The sequence below is a fragment of the Mytilus edulis genome, chromosome 2, assembly GCF_963676685.1.
Source record: "Mytilus edulis chromosome 2, xbMytEdul2.2, whole genome shotgun sequence".
NCBI lineage: Eukaryota > Metazoa > Mollusca > Bivalvia > Mytilida > Mytilidae > Mytilus > Mytilus edulis.
In genome coordinates, this window is record NC_092345.1 from 1423405 (window position 1) to 1448242 (window position 24838).

Genomic DNA, 24838 nt, shown 5'->3' on the forward strand with positions numbered 1-24838 from the left:
CGGTTAAACATTTTATAAATTAAAGTTAATGAGCAGAACTTTCCTATTTACTATTTGTCTGCAAAAAACACATTAAGCCAGTTGTATCTGCTGAAAAGAAGCATTGGTTCTTTGTTTATCAAGTGTAGTATCAGAGAAAACGGTCAAGGGTAAATAGAGCATTAAACAAAACAAAGTAAGATTGTCGGAAAATACGCGAAGTACAAACATTACGCTATGGTAATTTTATGACCATAACGCTTTACTCTGTGACGTTATATTATATGCATTTAGCTATCACGACGATTAAACGTATAGAAAAACACAACGCATGATTTATTAAGATTCTTCAACAAAGATATCATCCAATACACTGAATAATACGTTCAAATATTTCTATAAAGGTACCTATCAATATGAATCAAGTTTAGTATTTATCTAGTACAGCATTATTTACAAATGTCATTTAAATGTTAACAATAATATAGAACAGGTATAAACTCGTCCTAACTCATTTCCTTGTAGGCCGACATTTTAGATCAAGACGTATTTGGTTTGTGCCATATAAACAGTAAGTTTCCATGTTTATATTTAAAGAGGTTTATTTATTTTAAATATTTATTCACAATTTAAGTTAGCTGTATTCTCGGCTTTATTAGTTCAAATAACTTAAAAGGGAGAGCTTGCATTGGATTTGGGAGTGGATAATAGTGGGTAGGTAGATAACATATTGTAATTGTGTTCTGCCTTATAAAGAAGAAATTAACTCAATTTGTTCATGTGATATAAGATAATCAGTAAAACCCTCTTTTATTTAAAAATAGAGGCCTCCTGACAAACCTTTACCAACGTAGGTGATGATCAAACCCTATTCTATAAGAACAGGCTATATACGACTCTGTGACCAAATGTAAAACAATAAAAAATACAAATGGCCTTACTTTTCCAAAAGTTCAAACAATTTAAATGACATCAATTTTCAAAACAAAAACCTCTTAATTACAGGCTCCCAACTTGGAAAAGGCACATACAAGATGCAGTAGAAACAACTTGTGTGCAACAAAACATATACCACTGTATCAATCATTGATGAGAGATTTTGGCTCATCAGATCAGCATAAAGCAAACAACAGTTACCAAAAAATACAAAAGTTACAACGTACACATTTAAATCGTTGCCGTTAGTTCTTGCCTGACATTTTCGTGGGGGTTGGGTGTAAATTTGGTCGTTCGTTTAACTTTATTCACGTTTTTCATTATGGGGCCTTTTATAGCCGGCTATGTTAATTTTGTATAAAGACACTCAGTAAAAAAACATGACATTGTGCAATGCCAAAATTAAAGTATCAATAGATTTAACATGACTTGAACACATCATTTCATAAAAACAATGCCTCCCAACTATCGAAAGAGGCTTGAATATAGCATGTAACAATGAATTTATTATGATTTAAAATCTACTGAAGACCAAAGGGTTCATTTTAATGTTTAGGTCATGGCATGAGCCAAACAGGTAAACAATGTCCTTACCTAAACCAAAAGTTCACTATAAACTGTCTTAAACCAAAACCTCATAGTAATATTTCTTAAACCAAAACCTCACAGCTATAACTGCCATTAAACAAAACTTTACTGTAAACTGTCATAAACCAAAACCTCATAGTCAAATGTCTTAAACTAAAACTTCACAATAAACGCTCTTAAACGCAAACCGCATAGTCAAATGTCATAAACGAAAACTTCACATTAACTCTCCTTAACCAAAACCTCTTAGTCAAATGTCCTATACGCAAACCATAATAAACTCTCTTAAACCAAAACATTATAGTTAAATGTCTATACGAAAACTTCACAGTAAACTTTTCTTAAACCAAAACCTCATAGTCAAATGTCTTAAACGAAAACTTCACAATACACTCTCTTATACTTTAACCTTATATTCAAATGTCTTTTACGAAAACTTCACAGTAAACTTTCTTAAACCAAAACCTCAGTCAAATGCCTTATACGAAAACTTCACATTAAACTCTCTTAAACCGAAACCTCATAGTCAAATGTCTTAAACGAACACTTCACAATAAATTCTCTTAAACCAAAACCTCATAGTCAAATGTCTTAAACAAAAAATTCACAGTAAACTTTCTTAAACCACACCTTCACATTAGAATGTCTTGAACCGAATTTTCACAGTAAACTGTCTTAAACCAAAACTTCACAGTAAACTGTATTAAACCTTCAAGTTTATAGTAAACGGTCTTAAACTAATCATTCACCATAATCTGCCTTTAACCAAACATTCACAGTGATATGACTTAAACCAAAACGTCACAGTAAATTGTCTTATAATAAGCCTTCACAGCAATCTGTTTTAAACCAAAACAGCATAGTGAACTTGCTTAGATTAAACATTTACAGTAATCTGTCTGGAAATAAAACTTAACAGTAATCTGTCTTGAACTAAAACTTTACAGTAATCTGTCTGGAACTAAAAGTTTACAGTAATCTGTCTTGGACCAAATTTTACAGTTAACCGACTTAAACCAAAACCTCATAGTAAACTGTTTTTGACTAAATATTCACAGTAATGTCTTAAACCAAAACTTTACAGTAATCTGTCTTGAACCAAATTTTACAGTTAACTGACTTAACTGTCTTAAACCAAAGCGTCACAGTAAACTGTCTTATACCAACTTGTCAAAGCATGCAGTTTATGTACAAGTACCTGGCCACGTTCATTTGTATTTTTATCCATCTGATGAGCTGAGCCTTGACAATCATACCACATCTTCTTTTTTTTATATTTACTAAGTTTCACAGTAGATTTCACAGGAAACTGACGTAAACCAAAAGATCAGCGATAACAGTCTTTAAACCAAAACCTCTGAGTAAACCTTCGTAAACTAAAAACATCAGAGTGAACTTTATAACCTAAACTTTAATAGTAAAAAAATTGTAGTTTTATTTTTAAACAGTTAATATCAAAAGTTGCATAGTCAACTGTCTTAAACCACAATTTCACAGTCAAGTCAGAAAAGCTTAAAACGTAATTATCTCATTTTAGCAAAGACAGGGCTTAAAATATGAAATGTTACTATGCATGTTCATAAACAAAACTAAAGTAAACTGTTGACAAAGTTATATTTATATTTAGGTCATGGCATCAGGTATACCTGTACCCTGTGGACCATGTAAACAAGGTGAAGTAAACACTAAAGCTGACATCTGGTGTTACAACTGTGATGAAGGATTATGTTCAACATGTTCAAGTCATCACAAAAGAATAAAATCATCCCGTGATCACAAGACCATTGATATACAAACCTATACAAGCTATATACCTCCGACTAGCTTAATCAAAACAAAATGTGACGCGCATAGTCTACAGTTCAACGTGTACTGCCCGAGTCATTTAATGCCTTGCTGTGATGAATGTATTTCAACTAGTCATTCACAATGTACCGGAATAACAAGTCTAGCTAGTGTAGTAGAGAAAACCAAGATTGAAAAATCCAAAGAATCTGTAGAAAAGGATATTAACTCTATCACATATTTCTTGGATAAACTGATTAACAACAAATCCGGAAACCTTAAAAGAGGTGAACAACAATATGAATCAATAAAGCAATCAGTTAGCAAAATTCGAAATGAAATCAATGCACATTTAGACCATCTTGAGGAACAGTTATTTAAAGAAACAGATACTATATGGAATCTCGAGAAATCAAAATTAACAAGTTTAATTCATGAAATTGAAGATAAACAGAAAATCTTAAAAGAGATGAAAGATGATTTGAAAACAGTCACAGAAAATACTTCAAAACTCCAATGTTTTCTAGGATTACATCAATTTGAACAACAAGTTTCTCAATATCAACGATATATTGAAGATCTGGAAGACAGTAAGAGAGCCAGTGAGGTAGAAATGAAGATAAAGCAAAATGGTGAGTTAGAAAAGATACTCAAAGAGTTACAATTAATAAAATCCTTTGGAGAAGTGACGGTTGTTAATACAGAAATATCCTTGAAGAGACAAACAAGTGTGAGTAGGGAAGCACAGATAGAATTACAAGAACAATCTAATATAGAAAACATGACAATGAATATTGAGACAACAATACAGACCAATTTCATTCGGCCTATTAGTGAGATAATTTGTCTAATGGATGGAAGGGTTATAGTACTTGAACAGGGGGATAAAGTTAACTTACTTACTTCTGATGGCAAATTTGAGAAACAGTTACCTATACATGGTAAAGCCTTTAGTGTATCACAGATCGATCAGAACACTATAGCCATAACTTATCCTTTTGAGAAAGCCATTAAGATCTTCAATATGAAGAAGGAAACAGTTACCAAAGTTATCACATTAGACAAACAATGCTTGGGTTTATCATCCTCTAATAATTCTCTGGTTGTAGGTTTGAGTAAAGATGAAATCCGTATTATAGACTTGGAAGGAAACACACTGAAGTCAATAAAAGTTGAGAGTAAATCATTCCTGAATTACCTTGTTTACTGTAATAACAGAATAGTCTATAGTGATTTTAATAAAACAGTATATTGTTATGATGAATCAGGTAAACAGATCTGGCAACACAAACACGATTTATCAGGACCACGAGGACTTTTTGTAGATACTTATGGCAATATTATTGTAGCAGACTTTGGATTTGGTAGCGTAAAAGTTATATCAAAAGATGGACAAGACAGTAAAGTACTGGTTAGAAAAGAGGATCTAGGATATAAGACGTGGGGTATTTGTTTTAACAAACATAAAGAATCTTATGGTTTTATTTGCGATGACAATGGCAAAAGCATAACCAGGTTCAATCTGTCTTATGATTGAATATACATTGCAAAATAGGAGTACATTTAAAATTTAAAGTTAGATTAATATAACGATAGAAGCCATAAATAGAGGAATATACTTGTGTAAAAGAGTATATATAGACAATACTGTTTATTATGAAAATTACAATCGTATGCAGTTTTGACTAAAAAAGTAAAGATCCATATAGTGCTTTCTGTACTTTTTGAAAATTAAATTTCATATTGTTGAACTGTGAAGTATATTGGATGTATATTTGACCTTAGATGAAAAGAAACCACTGTTAGTCCAGAGAAGACGCCATGCATTTATTGTTGTAATTTTCTATGATGAAAAACTGTGAGCTTCATTTGTTATATTTCAATACATCATGTATATTATTAACCAATAATAGAGCAATATGACTTCACAAAAACATAAATGATATTTAATCAAACACAAAAAATTATCTAGAGGTCAATGAGACAGCAACCGATAAAGACAAAAGGTATATATTAGCCAATATGAGCGCAACCTTATTAAACAAAAACACAAATGGTATCTCAAAGTCTATAAGACAACAACCAAACCACACACATACACACACGATATCCGATACAAAGCAACCTAACCACATGAAAATATCAAGACGAAAAATTAGACAGCAACCAGACCACACAAAAAACACAAAATATATATATTAGCCAATGAAAGGGCAACCTGACTACACATAACACGAGGATATCTAGAAATCAATGAAATAGAAAAAAGACCACACAACGGAAACACAAAAAAACATCTTAAAGTCAATAACAAAACAACCAGATCACAAAAACACAAACCACATTTAGAAGTAAATGAAAGAGTAAAATGACCACACAAAAACACAAAATATATCTTGAGGTTAATGAAAGAACAACTGGACCACACATCAAACACAAAAGATAGCTGAAGGTCAATGAAACATCAACCTGTCCAAACAAAAGATATCTAGAGATCAATGAGATGGCAACATGGCCACACGTAAAACACAAAATATATTAAGAAATCAATGAAGGAACATCTTGACCACACATAAAACACAAAAGAAACCTGAAGGTCAATGAGCGAACAACCTGACCATATAAAAATACAAAAGATATACGAAGGTCAATGAGACATCAAACTGCTCAAACAAAAACACAACAGATATCTAGAGGTCAATGGGTTAGCAACATGAACACATGTAAAACACAGAAATATATCCAGAGGTCAATGAGTTGGCAACATGACCACACATAAAACACAAAAATATATCTAGAAGTCAATGGGTTAGCAACATGACCACACATAAAACACAAAAATATATCTAGAAGTCAATGGGTTAGCAACATGACCACACATAAAACACAAAAATATATCTAGAAGTCAATGGGTTAGCAACATGACCACACATAAAACACAAAAATATATCTAGAGGTCAATGGGTTAGCAACATGACCACACATAAAACACAAAAATATATCTAGAAGTCAATGGGTTAGCAACATGACCACACATAAAACACAAAAATATATCTAGAGGTCAATGGGTTAGCAACATGACCACACATAAAACACAAAAATATATCTAGAAGTCAATGGGTTAGCAACATGACCACACATAAAACACAAAAATATATCTAGAGGTCAATGGGTTAGCAACATGACCACACATAAAACACAAAAATATATCTAGAGGTCAATGGGTTAGCAACATGACCACACATAAAACACAAAAATATATCTAGAGGTCAATGGGTTAGCAACATGACCACACATAAAACACAAAAATATATCTAGAGGTCAATGGGTTAGCAACATGAACACACATAAAACACAAAAATATATCTAGAAGTCAATGGGTTAGCAACATGACCACACATAAAACACAAAAATATATCTAGAGGTCAATGGGTTAGCAACATGACCACACATAAAACACAAAAATATATCTAGAGGTCAATGGGTTAGCAACATGACCACACATAAAACACAAAAATATATCTAGAGGTCAATGGGTTAGCAACATGACCACACATAAAACACAAAAATATATCTAGAAGTCAATGGGTTAGCAACATGACCACACATAAAACACAAAAATATATCTAGAGGTCAATGGGTTAGCAACATGACCACACATAAAACACAAAAATATATCTAGAGGTCAATGGGTTAGCAACATGACCACACATAAAACACAAAAATATATCTAGAAGTCAATGGGTTAGCAACATGACCACACATAAAACACAAAAATATATCTAGAGGTCAATGGGTTAGCAACATGAACACACATAAAACACAGAAATATATCTAGAAGTCAATGGGTTAGCAACATGACCACACATAAAACACAGAAATATATCTAGAAGTCAATGAGTTGGCAACATGACCACACATAAAACACAAAAATATATCTAGAGGTCAATGGGTTAGCAACATGACCACACATAAAACACAAAAATATATCTAGAGGTCAATGGGTTAGCAACATGACCACACATAAAACACAAAAATATATCTAGAAGTCAATGGGTTAGCAACATGACCACACATAAAACACAAAAATATATCTAGAGGTCAATGGGTTAGCAACATGACCACACATAAAACACAAAAATATATCTAGAGGTCAATGAGTTAGCAACATGACCACACATAAAACACAAAAATATATCTAGAGGTCAATGGGTTAGCAACATGACCACACATAAAACACAAAAATATATCTAGAAGTCAATGGGTTAGCAACATGACCACACATAAAACACAAAAATATATCTAGAGGTCAATGGGTTAGCAACATGAACACACATAAAACACAAAAATATATCTAGAAGTCAATGGGTTAGCAACATGACCACACATAAAACACAAAAATATATCTAGAAGTCAATGGGTTAGCAACATGACCACACATAAAACACAAAAATATATCTAGAAGTCAATGGGTTAGCAACATGACCACACATAAAACACAAAAATATATCTAGAGGTCAATGGGTTAGCAACATGACCACACATAAAACACAAAAATATATCTAGAGGTCAATGGGTTAGCAACATGAACACACATAAAACACAAAAATATATCTAGAGGTCAATGGGTTAGCAACATGAACACACATAAAACACAAAAATATATCTAGAGGTCAATGGGTTAGCAACATGACCACACATAAAACACAAAAATATATCTAGAAGTCAATGGGTTAGCAACATGACCACACATAAAACACAAAAATATATCTAGAGGTCAATGGGTTAGCAACATGAACACACGTAAAACACAAAAATATATCTAGAGGTCAATGGGTTAGCAACATGAACACACGTAAAACACAAAAATATATCTAGAGGTCAATGGGTTAGCAACATGACCACACGTAAAACACAAAAATATATCTAGAGGTCAATGGGTTAGCAACATGACCACACATAAAACACAAAAATATATCTAGAGGTCAATGGGTTAGCAACATGACCACACATAAAACACAAAAATATATCTAGAGGTCAATGGGTTAGCAACATGACCACACATAAAACACAAAAATATATCTAGAGGTCAATGGGTTAGCAACATGACCACACATAAAACACAAAAATATATCTAGAAGTCAATGGGTTAGCAACATGACCACACATAAAACACAAAAATATATCTAGAGGTCAATGGGTTAGCAACATGAACACACATAAAACACAAAAATATATCTAGAGGTCAATGGGTTAGCAACATGACCACACATAAAACACAAAAATATATCTAGAAGTCAATGGGTTAGCAACATGACCACACATAAAACACAAAAATATATCTAGAAGTCAATGGGTTAGCAACATGACCACACATAAAACACAAAAATATATCTAGAAGTCAATGGGTTAGCAACATGACCACACATAAAACACAAAAATATATCTAGAAGTCAATGGGTTAGCAACATGACCACACATAAAACACAAAAATATATCTAGAAGTCAATGGGTTAGCAACATGACCACACATAAAACACAAAAATATATCTAGAAGTCAATGGGTTAGCAACATGACCACACATAAAACACAAAAATATATCTAGAGGTCAATGGGTTAGCAACATGACCACACATAAAACACAAAAATATATCTAGAGGTCAATGGGTTAGCAACATGACCACACATAAAACACAAAAATATATCTAGAGGTCAATGGGTTAGCAACATGAACACACATAAAACACAAAAATATATCTAGAGGTCAATGGGTTAGCAACATGACCACACATAAAACACAAAAATATATCTAGAGGTCAATGGGTTAGCAACATGACCACACATAAAACACAAAAATATATCTAGAGGTCAATGGGTTAGCAACATGAACACACATAAAACACAAAAATATATCTAGAGGTCAATGGGTTAGCAACATGAACACACGTAAAACACAAAAATATATCTAGAGGTCAATGGGTTAGCAACATGACCACACATAAAACACAAAAATATATCTAGAAGTCAATGGGTTAGCAACATGACCACACATAAAACACAAAAATATATCTAGAAGTCAATGGGTTAGCAACATGAACACACATAAAACACAAAAATATATCTAGAAGTCAATGGGTTAGCAACATGACCACACATAAAACACAAAAATATATCTAGAGGTCAATGGGTTAGCAACATGACCACACATAAAACACAAAAATATATCTAGAGGTCAATGGGTTAGCAACATGACCACACATAAAACACAAAAATATATCTAGAAGTCAATGGGTTAGCAACATGACCACACATAAAACACAAAAATATATCTAGAGGTCAATGGGTTAGCAACATGACCACACATAAAACACAAAAATATATCTAGAGGTCAATGGGTTAGCAACATGACCACACATAAAACACAAAAATATATCTAGAGGTCAATGGGTTAGCAACATGACCACACATAAAACACAAAAATATATCTAGAAGTCAATGGGTTAGCAACATGACCACACATAAAACACAAAAATATATCTAGAGGTCAATGGGTTAGCAACATGACCACACATAAAACACAAAAATATATCTAGAAGTCAATGGGTTAGCAACATGACCACACATAAAACACAAAAATATATCTAGAGGTCAATGGGTTAGCAACATGACCACACATAAAACACAAAAATATATCTAGAAGTCAATGGGTTAGCAACATGACCACACATAAAACACAAAAATATATCTAGAGGTCAATGGGTTAGCAACATGACCACACATAAAACACAAAAATATATCTAGAGGTCAATGGGTTAGCAACATGAACACACATAAAACACAAAAATATATCTAGAGGTCAATGGGTTAGCAACATGACCACACATAAAACACAAAAATATATCTAGAAGTCAATGGGTTAGCAACATGACCACACATAAAACACAAAAATATATCTAGAGGTCAATGGGTTAGCAACATGAACACACATAAAACACAGAAATATATCTAGAAGTCAATGGGTTAGCAACATGACCACACATAAAACACAGAAATATATCTAGAAGTCAATGGGTTAGCAACATGACCACACATAAAACACAAAAATATATCTAGAGGTCAATGGGTTAGCAACATGAACACACATAAAACACAGAAATATATCTAGAAGTCAATGGGTTAGCAACATGACCACACATAAAACACAGAAATATATCTAGAAGTCAATGAGTTGGCAACATGACCACACATAAAACACAAAAATATATCTAGAGGTCAATGGGTTAGCAACATGACCACACATAAAACACAAAAATATATCTAGAGGTCAATGGGTTAGCAACATGACCACACATAAAACACAAAAATATATCTAGAAGTCAATGGGTTAGCAACATGACCACACATAAAACACAAAAATATATCTAGAGGTCAATGGGTTAGCAACATGACCACACATAAAACACAAAAATATATCTAGAGGTCAATGGGTTAGCAACATGACCACACATAAAACACAAAAATATATCTAGAGGTCAATGGGTTAGCAACATGACCACACATAAAACACAAAAATATATCTAGAGGTCAATGGGTTAGCAACATGACCACACATAAAACACAAAAATATATCTAGAGGTCAATGAGTTAGCAACATGACCACACATAAAACACAAAAATATATCTAGAGGTCAATGGGTTAGCAACATGACCACACATAAAACACAAAAATATATCTAGAAGTCAATGGGTTAGCAACATGACCACACATAAAACACAAAAATATATCTAGAGGTCAATGGGTTAGCAACATGAACACACATAAAACACAAAAATATATCTAGAAGTCAATGGGTTAGCAACATGACCACACATAAAACACAAAAATATATCTAGAAGTCAATGGGTTAGCAACATGACCACACATAAAACACAAAAATATATCTAGAAGTCAATGGGTTAGCAACATGACCACACATAAAACACAAAAATATATCTAGAGGTCAATGGGTTAGCAACATGACCACACATAAAACACAAAAATATATCTAGAGGTCAATGGGTTAGCAACATGAACACACATAAAACACAAAAATATATCTAGAGGTCAATGGGTTAGCAACATGAACACACATAAAACACAAAAATATATCTAGAGGTCAATGGGTTAGCAACATGACCACACATAAAACACAAAAATATATCTAGAGGTCAATGGGTTAGCAACATGACCACACATAAAACACAAAAATATATCTAGAGGTCAATGGGTTAGCAACATGACCACACATAAAACACAAAAATATATCTAGAGGTCAATGGGTTAGCAACATGACCACACATAAAACACAAAAATATATCTAGAGGTCAATGGGTTAGCAACATGAACACACATAAAACACAAAAATATATCTAGAGGTCAATGGGTTAGCAACATGAACACACATAAAACACAAAAATATATCTAGAAGTCAATGGGTTAGCAACATGACCACATGTAAAACACAAAAATATATCTAGAAGTCAATGGGTTAGCAACATGACCACATGTAAAACACAAAAATATATCTAGAGGTCAATGGGTTAGCAACATGACCACACATAAAACACAAAAATATATCTAGAGGTCAATGGGTTAGCAACATGACCACACATAAAACACAAAAATATATCTAGAGGTCAATGGGTTAGCAACATGACCACACATAAAACACAAAAATATATCTAGAAGTCAATGGGTTAGCAACATGACCACACATAAAACACAAAAATATATCTAGAGGTCAATGGGTTAGCAACATGAACACACATAAAACACAAAAATATATCTAGAGGTCAATGGGTTAGCAACATGACCACACATAAAACACAAAAATATATCTAGAGGTCAATGGGTTAGCAACATGACCACACATAAAACACAAAAATATATCTAGAGGTCAATGGGTTAGCAACATGACCACACATAAAACACAAAAATATATCTAGAAGTCAATGGGTTAGCAACATGAACACACATAAAACACAAAAATATATCTAGAGGTCAATGGGTTAGCAACATGACCACACATAAAACACAAAAATATATCTAGAAGTCAATGGGTTAGCAACATGACCACACATAAAACACAAAAATATATCTAGAGGTCAATGAGTTAGCAACATGACCACATGTAAAACACAAAAATATATCTAGAGGTCAATGGGTTAGCAACATGACCACACATAAAACACAAAATATATCTAGAGGTCAATGGGTTAGCAACATGACCACACATAAAACACAAAAATATATCTAGAGGTCAATGGGTTAGCAACATGACCACACATAAAACACAAAAATATATCTAGAGGTCAATGGGTTAGCAACATGAACACACATAAAACACAAAAATATATCTAGAAGTCAATGGGTTAGCAACATGACCACACATAAAACACAAAAATATATCTAGAAGTCAATGGGTTAGCAACATGACCACACATAAAACACAAAAATATATCTAGAAGTCAATGGGTTAGCAACATGACCACACATAAAACACAAAAATATATCTAGAGGTCAATGGGTTAGCAACATGACCACACATAAAACACAAAAATATATCTAGAGGTCAATGGGTTAGCAACATGAACACACATAAAACACAAAAATATATCTAGAGGTCAATGGGTTAGCAACATGAACACACATAAAACACAAAAATATATCTAGAGGTCAATGGGTTAGCAACATGACCACACATAAAACACAAAAATATATCTAGAGGTCAATGGGTTAGCAACATGACCACACATAAAACACAAAAATATATCTAGAGGTCAATGGGTTAGCAACATGACCACACATAAAACACAAAAATATATCTAGAGGTCAATGGGTTAGCAACATGAACACACATAAAACACAAAAATATATCTAGAGGTCAATGGGTTAGCAACATGAACACACATAAAACACAAAAATATATCTAGAAGTCAATGGGTTAGCAACATGACCACATGTAAAACACAAAAATATATCTAGAAGTCAATGGGTTAGCAACATGACCACATGTAAAACACAAAAATATATCTAGAGGTCAATGGGTTAGCAACATGACCACACATAAAACACAAAAATATATCTAGAGGTCAATGGGTTAGCAACATGACCACACATAAAACACAAAAATATATCTAGAGGTCAATGGGTTAGCAACATGACCACACATAAAACACAAAAATATATCTAGAGGTCAATGGGTTAGCAACATGACCACACATAAAACACAAAAATATATCTAGAGGTCAATGGGTTAGCAACATGACCACACATAAAACACAAAAATATATCTAGAGGTCAATGGGTTAGCAACATGAACACACATAAAACACAAAAATATATCTAGAGGTCAATGGGTTAGCAACATGACCACACATAAAACACAAAAATATATCTAGAGGTCAATGGGTTAGCAACATGAACACACATAAAACACAGAAATATATCTAGAAGTCAATGGGTTAGCAACATGACCACACATAAAACACAAAAATATATCTAGAGGTCAATGGGTTAGCAACATGACCACACATAAAACACAAAAATATATCTAGAGGTCAATGGGTTAGCAACATGACCACACATAAAACACAAAAATATATCTAGAAGTCAATGGGTTAGCAACATGACCACACATAAAACACAAAAATATATCTAGAGGTCAATGGGTTAGCAACATGAACACACATAAAACACAAAAATATATCTAGAGGTCAATGGGTTAGCAACATGACCACACATAAAACACAAAAATATATCTAGAGGTCAATGGGTTAGCAACATGACCACACATAAAACACAAAAATATATCTAGAGGTCAATGGGTTAGCAACATGACCACACATAAAACACAAAAATATATCTAGAAGTCAATGGGTTAGCAACATGAACACACATAAAACACAAAAATATATCTAGAGGTCAATGGGTTAGCAACATGACCACACATAAAACACAAAAATATATCTAGAAGTCAATGGGTTAGCAACATGACCACACATAAAACACAAAAATATATCTAGAGGTCAATGAGTTAGCAACATGACCACATGTAAAACACAAAAATATATCTAGAGGTCAATGGGTTAGCAACATGACCACACATAAAACACAAAATATATCTAGAGGTCAATGGGTTAGCAACATGACCACACATAAAACACAAAAATATATCTAGAGGTCAATGGGTTAGCAACATGACCACACATAAAACACAAAAATATATCTAGAGGTCAATGGGTTAGCAACATGACCACACATAAAACACAAAAATATATCTAGAAGTCAATGGGTTAGCAACATGACCACACATAAAACACAAAAATATATCTAGAGGTCAATGGGTTAGCAACATGACCACACATAAAACACAACCAGATGCTCCGCAGGGCGCAGCTTTATACGACCGCAGAGGTTGAACCCTGAATTGTTGGGGCAAGTATGGACACAACATTCAAGCTGGATTCAGCTCTTAATTTGGATTGTGATTAAATAGTTGACACAGCATAGGTTTTGGACACAGAATGAATGTGATCTAATGAACTTAAAATATTTTTTTTGTCTTTGAGCAATCACTATGCTGTTGAATATTAATCCTCTCAAAAAAATGTTTGAAGAAATGAGAAAAATTTAACCCCCCCCCCCCCCCCCCCTTTGCACCATTTTTTTTCACATCCCCCTTTCCCTTTTTTCAAAACTGATCTCAATTCAAATTTCTAATGGAGTTTGCAACAATAACTCATTTAAATACATCATAAAATATTAAAATGTAACAAAAAGTGCTTGTTATCACTGAATGGTAAAGATTGTTTTAATTTATCAGTTGGTAGTAAAAGTGAATATACATTGTGTATTGTATAAAACAATGATTTAAGTTGATTCAACTTCTATTCTGGACAAAGAAAGATAACTCCAATCAATTGAAAATTTCTTGCTATTGCACAATATTGTGCAATTAGATATTTCTTGCTATTGCGCAATACTGTGCAATTGAAAATATTTGCTATTGCACAATACTGTGCAATTGAAGATTTTTTGCTATTGCACAATACTGTGCAATTGAAAATTTCTTGCTATTGCACAATACTTAATATAATAATTTTGGATCCTGATTTGAACCAACTTGAAAACTGGGCCCATAATCAAAAATCTAAGTACATGATTAAATTCAGCATATCAAAAAAGCCAAAGAATTCAATTTTTATTAAAATCAAATTTAGTTTAATTTTGGACCCTTTGGACTTTAATGTAGACCAATTTGAAAACGGGACTAAAAATTAAGAATCTACATACAGTTAGATTTGGCATATCAAAGAACCCCAATTATTAATTTGAAAACGGGACTAAAAATTAAGAATCTACATACAGTTAGATTTGGCATATCAAAGAACCCCAATTATTCAATTTTTGATGAAATCGAACAAAGTTTAATTTTGGACCAACTTGAAAACTGGGCCAATAATCAAAAATCTAAGTACATTTTTAGATTCAGCATATCAAAGAACCCCAAGGATTCAATTTTTGTTAAAATCAAACTAAGTTTAATTTTGGACCCTTTGGACCTTAATGTAGACCAATTGGAAAACGGGACCAAAAATTAAGAATCTACATACACAGTTATATCCGGCATATCAAAGAACCCCAATTATTCAATTTTTGATGAAATCAAACAAAGTTCAATTTTGGACCCTTTGGGCCCCTTATTCCTAAAAACCTGTTTGGACCAAAACTCCCAAAATCAAACCCAACCTTCCTTTTATGGTCATAAACCTTGTGTTTAAATTTCAAAGATTTCTATTTACTTATACTAAAGTTATGATGCGAAAACCAAGAATAATGCTTACTTGGGCCCCTTTTTGGCCCCTAATTCCTGAACTGTTCAGACCTCAACTCCCAAAATCAATCCCAACCTTCCTTTTGTGGTCATAAACCTTGTGTTTAAATTTCATTGATTTCTATTTACTTATACTAAAGTTATTGTACGAAAACCAAGAATAATACTTATTTGGGCCCTTTTTTGGCCCCTTATTCCTAAACTGTTTGAAATAAAACTCCCAAAATCAATCCCAACCTTCCTTTTGTGGTCATAAACCTTGTGTAAAAATTTCATAGATTTCTATTTACTTAAACTAAAGTTATAGTTTGAAAACCAAGAAAATGCTCATTTGGGCCCTTTTTGGCCCCTAATTCCTAAAATTATGGGACCAAAACTCCCAAAATCAATCCCAACCTTCCTTTTGTGGTTATTAACCTTGTGTTAAAATTTCATAGATTTCTATTCACCTTTACTAAAGTTAGAGTGCGAAAACTAAAAGTATTCGGACGACGACAACGACGCAAGACGACGACGCCAACGTGATAGCAATATACGACGAAAAATTAAAATTTTTGCGGTCGTATAAAAATATATCTAGAGGTCAATGGGTTAGCAACATGATCACACATAAAACACAAAAATATATCTAGAAGTCAATTATATTTACAGTACACCATCAAGCAGACTGACATTTTAAATAACTATTGCATGTTTGGTTTTTTTTCCTAACAAAGTCAATGTAAGTAAGAATAGTTTGATTCTGATAATCTCTTAGTTATTGAAATGATTGGTACTTAAGATGTATGTGTTTTCTCTTTTTACCAATGATTTTGTATTGTTAGCTGTGTAATTAGTAACTCTGTTATGTTCTATTCTTTACTCATGGTTGTAAATTGTAAACTGAAAGTAAAAATACTATTAAAAGCAGTTTAGAAAACAACTATTATAAAGTTCAGATTTTTATATAATTTACTCCATAATAAATATTGCACCCTCACAATTATATATCAACATAAGTATCAGCTTTGTTTCATTTTTTTCTCTGGATCAAACACATATCTTTTGAATGTTAGAAAGATTTTGATTGGTTCATGGTCTGTCTGTTGTTCATCCTGATTGGCTTCTGATTCTTTGTTTTTATTTTTCTTCTTTGTTCCAGAATACTTTTGCTGAATTTCTTTTGAAACTCCATCTGAAAAAAAGAAATGTATACAATTTGTTAGAAAAATACTGGCTAATTGACAACTAGGTAAACTATTTTAATGTAGAAATGTTAATATCTAAATATTGCAACTTTTTAACTGTACTTAGTTGAAGGAAAACTTTTTTCAATTGAATTAATCATACTTGGGATACATGAATTGGAAAATATGCAATAAGACATAAAAATGTGTATGTTTTTAGTTGTGATGAATCATAAATTAATTTTATTGGAGTGCATTTTTCACAATTCTGGTGACCAAGTACATGTTCCAATAGTGCAAAAAATGATATTTGAAATCATGATCAAATCTGTTAACATTTTTCCTTTAACTAATTAATGTTAATATAATTTGGACTCTGCATCATCTTAAATAGATCAATATAACATAAAATAATTTTAATAATTACCTGGAATTCTAATTTTAAACTTTCCACTTTGTCCAAATCCTCCCTCGATAACCCCTTTCTCACCTGATGACAATGTCACCTTCAGGCCAACAAAAGATTGAATGTTTGTTTCCTTTTTGAACAAATTTTTACCGATCAATGTATATTCATCCTGACATCGTTCTACTAAACCTTCCCGTACTTTAGTTTTATAAACTTTCAATTTTGGTAGATTGTTTACTAAATACTTTGAGTCAGTAAAGCACTCTAGAAGCTGACCATGGAAAGCTATTCGACACATATTAGCATGAATGTCAGTATCTAACTTTGAACCAATCACAAGCGAGTTATGTGGACATGTGACTGGTTTTTCATACTCTATAAGCGCATATTGTTTTATTGGTAACCTTTGTTGAGCCTCTGCTTGATCTTGTTTTGCTGTATTTGTTATAAAATTATCCTGGTATACATATTCCTTTGTATAATCTAGAGAAGTTGTAGAATCTGGTACTTTAGAATTAGGGTCCTCGTATAATCCAAAAAATGTTACTTTAGCCATTACTGTTTCATGTCCAGTTGTTATATGGAACTTAGCTTTAGAATTAATAGCTCCTTTGTAGTAAAGAATGTTGGATACAGTCATGATACCAGCTCCAAATGTGGGTAGAGAACCTGGAGTACAGACCAGACCTCGCTCCAGTTGTTTAGGGTCAAACTGTGTCACACATACTCCAGCTCTGTCACCCTACAAAAAAGAAACATAAAAAGCCATTGATATTTTGAATAGCATATTCACACTTGAACATTTTAAATTTAGACTCAAAAAACAAATTTTCTATTTTGAAAGTAAAATATACTTGTTTTATCTATAATTACCTCCCCTGTCACAATTTAGAATCATTCTTATTGTCATAGGGGAGATAATCCTATTTCATAATAATTTTGAGATGACATAAAATTCATAGAGATCAACCTATATATAATCTATTAAAGATTCGTTTTATCAACAATTTTGATTTCAAGATTTTGGAATAAGCAACTGTTGATTTCTCTAAAATTATATGAATTAAAATATAAAAAAAAATGGTTGAATGGGTGAAATTTACATCAATAATCTTGGACAATGTTTTTGTTATGACCTAGAAAAGAAAATATCAAGTATAAAAAAGAACATTTTAAGCAGGTATTCAAAAACAATATGTTACAGAAAGTGAAAAATATTGTCAGATTTTGATTGTATATTGAAGGTTTCCTTCTCTTTAATTTTTATGTATATGTATAATATGGCCTCAAAACTTTTAGTTTCATGTGTGATCAGGAGTACACCAGAGGTGTTTGATGTACAGACTTTAAATTCAGCTTGTCAGTATGATAATAATGATCATTTCTTTTTCTAGTCCCTCAGTTTTTTACCGCTCAGATGAATGTTATCCTTTCCAATCCTCCACAAAAAATGGCCAAGCTTTTAAAAAAATAAAATTATTTTGATATTTTTACAAAATCTAAAGTTATCAATTTATGGGTATTGGATGACCCACTTTATCAGCATGAAAAGGACACAATGTTTCTAAGCTGAAGTTAATATGATGCTATTTAATTCCAGTACTGAATGCAAACCTGAACTATTTTATCTGTTGGTTGTTTAAACATCTGAATAGATTTGATCTTCTTGTTAACATTCATTGATGGGATCTCTACAGTCTGAAATATAAAAAACAGATAATCAGAACAATACTATTTTAGAGTAAAACACTTTAAAGGCATTCAATAATTGTTTGTATTAACGAATTAGAACACAACTTTTTTTGTAGGCTTTATTAATGAACAAAAGCAAATTTCTGAACTACACCATAGTCCTTTTTTTTCTGAAACCATTATAATTATGTCTCCTTTCTTTGGGTACAGCAACACATGTGACATCAGTGTATTTAATGTTCTCTTTCTAAAATTTGACACTACACATTTAGCAATAAAACAACTTTTCAATAACCAATCATTAAGATCCATACAAAGTGTTTGTATGAAACCAGAAATTAAGAATTTACAATTTAAAGTATAAAATGGAGAGTTTTTTTTTGTTTTTTTTTTAATAAAGTTTGATATCACAGACATATTTATTACATGTTTTGTGCATAATTTTAAAAATGTTCTGGTTTTCCAGTTTAATTTATCGGATTGACAGCCAATGTATTCAACAAAAACATAGGCAGTCATTGTTACAAAATGCTAGCAAGAATATTATTCTGTTTTCGTGACTTCTTTAAAACTTCATTCTTTTTTAAAAATGTAATTGGATTGTAGATACCCCTCTCCTTGAACCCATGTTCTTCTATCTTTCATATCTATTAAATAATAATGTGATAATACATGTAGGTCCTCCTCATGATCATAATCAAGACTTACATCATTTATGCCAGCTTTTCCACTTAAAGCCGTTCCTGTCATGACAGTCCCTTGACCTCTAATGGAGAAGCAGTGGTCTACAGAAAAAATAAATGGTCCTTCTGGGTTCCTTTTGGGTCTGTATGTATGGGTTTTCAATGTTTCTATTAAATCTGTCAGTCCAATAGCATCTGATTCCCCACCCTAAAATGAAAAATAACATAATTATATGGCTTATTATATGTGAACATGTACATGAAAGATGTCAGATATAATATCAAGATGTAATAATTATCAGGTTGCCACATCTGTAAGATTTTGTTTTGAATGAATTTCTTAGAAAGGCATGAGCATGTTATGACATAAATAAGAGATAGAATAGAGTAGGGAAATGGAGAATGTATCAAACTTAAGGTTCTGTTTTTATCTTATTGCTGTTTCTCTGATGGTAGATAAATAAACATGCTGATAGTGTTACTGTACTCTGTACTTCACTTTTACTGTAGTTTGGATAAAAACTAAAAATTCTATACCTCAGACAGACAATGTGCCATTAATATAAATTGATTCCCTTGTGTGACACAGAGAATAGTTGTAGTGTTTCCTTGTGTGACACAGAAAATAGTTGTAGTGTTTCCTTGTGTGACACAGAGAATAGTTGTAGTGTTTCCTTGTGTGACACAGAGAATAGTTGTAGTGTTTCCTTGTGTGACACAGAGAATAGTTGTAGTGTTTCCTTGTGTGACACAGAGAATAGTTGTAGTGTTTCCTTGTGCGACACAGAGAATAGTTGTAGTGTTTTGAGTTTGAAAACTTGTTGGTTTAGATTGTACTGTATCAATAGACAACAAACTAACAGAACACTTTGGATCAACCTACCTTTTCTTCTATGGATATGGGACAATATAACACATGCATGAAATTTATATTAAATAAAGTCTATTAAACTACTCTACTTATAGAATATTTAGACCAAAAAAGTATAATAACTGCAGGGTTCCTACTAGAAAGTTTTGAAGTCCAGTGACTTTTCATTTTTTGCCAGAGCTGATCTTACAGTTACAAGATGGAATTTTATTGTTATAAGCTTATTATTTCAGTCTACATGACAAAATTGAGCAAGGAAATAAATTGATAACTATAATAAGATTGTTTTTAAACTTCCTCTTAAATGATATGATACCTCAGACCCACCAGGTCTAATGACATCTTGGTTGATAAACCTAACTCAAGCACATTAAACACCCTTACTGGTATAATCAGACACAAATAACTAAAAACTTGAATTATTCAGACCTTAGCTCAAGGCTACTATATATTTTTAGTTGAAAAAAAAACGCTTTAGGCACATTAAGCCCAAATGGTACTGCTATAATCAAACAAAAAACATTGTAATGCTATCATACCTCAGGGCCACCAGGTTTTGCTGCTACTGGTATTATCGGACAACCAGCAAATTTCGTTGATTCCATGGTTTTCTGCATTCTTTTCTTCATCTAAACAGAAATCAACAACTTTTATACAGTTTGTACACATCACTAAAATTATTTTGATTTATTCACTGACATTTAAGTCTAACCATATAAAACAAACAATTAAACATGAGGTCCCTCTATAATATATATCTAGTTATTTCTTATGGGTGCATTTGTTTTCAGAAAATATTGAAAAAGTATACAATATCATATATTTTTATACAAGAACTCAAATGAAAAAAGCCTGATGCTGAAAAGGCAGTTTCTTTTTACTGAAATTTTTCATGAGCCAGTTTACCATCTTTAGTGTTATTAGAGCAGAACTGCTTCGATTTCATCAATCAAGTTCAGACTATATACTTCATCTGTTAATAACTTTTCTTAAAAAAACATTTGACGATTAGATTAAAAATAAAAAGTTTTAAATCAATTACTAATTAGATAAAAGAAACATTTATCAAGTCAGATGTTTGTATAATATTCAATACTGATTATAATAGTACCAGTGAATTCCAAAGAAACCTGATACAAGACAGACTAACAGAAGGATGACACAATAATTGATGGACCAGAAAGCATATAATACCAAATAAATATGTACTGTATTGCGAAAAATGCGAAAAAGTTGTAAATACATTAATTTAAACTTGCATTTTGAAAAATTTTATATGAATTAAACAGGATTTTTCTCAAAATCTTTAAAAATTAAAATCGCTTTAGTCGAAAATGACAAAATCGCAATAATAAATGCAATCAATAATTTCTGACATAATTCAAACAAACAGCTTTAAAATGTTTAAAATCACCTTCTCAATCATTGCTTCCTTTTTATCTGGTGGCAATAGATCCACTTTATTTAGAACGACTATCATCTTTGGACAAGTTATCTCCCCTATAACAAGGCATTCCGCAGTCTGTGTCTGCATTCCTTTCACAATGTCAATTACTAAAATCATCAAGTCTATTATCTGTGCTCCTAAAAATAGAGTAAAAAAACTTTCAACAACATTTTCTGTGTTTTTGTCTAAATATACAAATGTAAGTACAGTCAAATCTGTTTTAAGAGAAAACTTAAGGGGAGAGCAAAAAAGTGGTCTCTTAAGACAGGTGGCCTTTAATATTATATGAAATGTACTTTAGAGGGATCTAAATTTGATGGTCTTTAAGACAGGTTTTTTCTTAATACTGATTTGACTGTACATGTGGGGTGGTTTTACAGGATTCCCTCATGGTGGATGTCAAATATAAAAACAAATATATGTAATTTGTTAGCTTATAAAGTAATTCTGAAAGATAATCATATGCAACCCAAAGTCTTTATAAGACTACTTCTCCTATATGCTGTGTGTTTGGCAGAGGCTTAGCAAATATAAACTTTACAATCTTTGCCTTTTTTGTATTCCAGTATTTAAATAATGTATACAGTGTTTTGTACAGTACCTTATTTCCATTTAGTAATAATTCTATTTTAGATATACTGGTTGAAAAAAAATCTTTTTATCTTACAAGAACATAACAAAATCAATAATTTATTACAAATAGTTAGTCCAAATACTTCGAAGTAAGGCATCAAAGAAAAAAATTATAATAGCCTTTCAAGACGTCATAATTATTTGGACCAACAAATAGTATGAAAAGAATGATTGAAGTTTATGTCTACAAGCAACCTTCCAACACCAAAAAAACACATTTTAATAGACATAAAAGTGGGTCTCATTGGGGTCTAAGCATGATGCGGGATTGTCGATTTTTTGTAAGCGTGACACGTGAAAGTCAAATTATTGTGTCGGGAAAACGGGAAATGAGGTCTAGCGGGACCCGGGAAATGACAAAAAAATAGAATTGCTTACGTACATAGTGTAAGCGGGATACAGGAATCGGACAAAACAGTAAGCGGGATCTGGGATCGGAACCCCCCAATGAGACCCCCATAAAAGACATGACAAAAACTCAATGACCAAAAAGAAACTAAAAGTCAATGAGACATCAAACTGTCAGACAACAAAGACACCCCAAAACATCAAAAACTCAATGTAACAGCACTGGAGGCAACACAATAAACCCAAAGGTACATAATTTTGTATTTAAACCTAAAAAATATGATACAATGACTGTTACTTGTCTAATTTTCAGTGGCAAGTATTCCATTGAAAATTCTAACGATTTTTTTTTAATTCGTGTCCTTTCACAGGTAACAACTGTCTCATATTATACGTTAGCTAGGCAAATTATATATTGTCCTAAATAATGACCCTTAGATTTAAAAAGAAATTTGATCAATTCGTGAATTGTTTTTGTTATCTTAATGACATTATTATTATACCTCCGATGATTGTCTTTATCAATGATGCATGACCTGGACAGTCAACCAATGTATACTGAAGTTTAGATGAGGTCAAATCTGGATATTCGGAGCAAAGGTGATCAGGCATATCTACTGTGAAAGATGAAAATCCAAGATCAAGGGTAATCCCTCTTTCCTTGCTCTGGGGATTTTTGTCAAAGCATGCTGTACTCGCTGTGGTACTCAAAACCTTAGATAAACTTGTTTTGCCACTGTCAACATGTCCTAAAACCCCAACGTTGAAATTGAACCTGGGCGCTGACATCTTGGTTCGTGATAGAAATTCTAATTAAGGACCGGCTACGGACTTCTTTTGATACGTGTTTCTTCAAATATTGAGGGCCCTCATGGGGTTTTTGATTATGTGATTACTTGGCCGTTTTTTTAATGATTATTTGATTATTAAGCCAAATATTTCATGATTATTTGATTACCTAGGACTGTATTTTTAGTTTATGATTATTTGATTACTAAAGATAAGCAAATATTTAATGATTATGTGATTATATTGGCAAAAAAATGGTGATTATGTGATTACTAGGACCCCCCATGAGGGGCCTCAATATTAGGTTGGGCATCTTCATCTAACGTTTTTACAAGTGATGTTAAGCACGATATTGCGTCTTTTTAAAATTAAATGGTAACGTCAATTTTTACGTTTTACGGCGATTAATGATTATTTGGGATAAGTTTTTTTATTTCGTTTGTAATTTTTGTTTTGCATATCAATATATGGATACTTCTCAATGATAAGTTGTACTGAATATGCATGAAATATTTCCCACTGATAGTAACGTAAGCAACAAACAACAAAATATATTTGGGTAATGCATAAATCTATATGAAATGAGAAGATATATACGGTATGATTCGTGAGTGCCAATGAGACAACTCTCTACCA

At 32.2% G+C, this 24838-nt stretch overlaps 2 protein-coding genes across 2 annotated transcripts; one reads left to right on the forward strand and one right to left on the reverse strand.

Moving 5' to 3' along the window:
• The first annotated feature begins 479 nt into the window (after positions 1–479).
• On the forward strand, positions 480–5185 carry LOC139511214 (transcription intermediary factor 1-alpha-like). The gene is made up of 2 exons (XM_071297793.1): positions 480–550; positions 3131–5185. The coding sequence occupies exon 2, from the start codon at positions 3134–3136 to the stop codon at positions 4823–4825; it is 1692 nt and encodes a 563-aa protein (XP_071153894.1). The 5' UTR covers positions 480–550; positions 3131–3133; the 3' UTR covers positions 4826–5185.
• An 11912-nt stretch (positions 5186–17097) lies between these two features.
• On the reverse strand, positions 17098–24269 carry LOC139511215 (selenocysteine-specific elongation factor-like). The gene is made up of 7 exons (XM_071297794.1): positions 23917–24269; positions 22400–22569; positions 21525–21614; positions 20140–20322; positions 19354–19437; positions 17758–18481; positions 17098–17338 (listed from the first exon to the last, which is right to left on the reverse strand). The coding sequence occupies exons 1-7, from the start codon at positions 24200–24202 to the stop codon at positions 17166–17168; spliced, it is 1710 nt and encodes a 569-aa protein (XP_071153895.1). The 5' UTR covers positions 24203–24269; the 3' UTR covers positions 17098–17165.
• Between the last annotated feature and the right edge of the window lie 569 nt (positions 24270–24838).

Bases quoted from the DNA above. Each gene is read 5' to 3' on its own strand.
- LOC139511214 (XM_071297793.1), top strand. From the start codon at position 3,134: ATGGCATCAGGTATACCTGTACCCTGTGGACCATGTAAACAAGGTGAA.
- LOC139511215 (XM_071297794.1), bottom strand. From the start codon at position 24,202: ATGTCAGCGCCCAGGTTCAATTTCAACGTTGGGGTTTTAGGACATGTT. The intron at 21,615-22,399 runs GTGATTTTAAAC...ATTTCTGTTTAG, and splicing joins AGGAAGCAATGATTGAGAAG to ATGAAGAAAAGAATGCAGAA. The intron at 17,339-17,757 runs GTAATTATTAAA...TCTTTTTTTCAG, and splicing joins GTTTAAAATTAGAATTCCAG to ATGGAGTTTCAAAAGAAATT.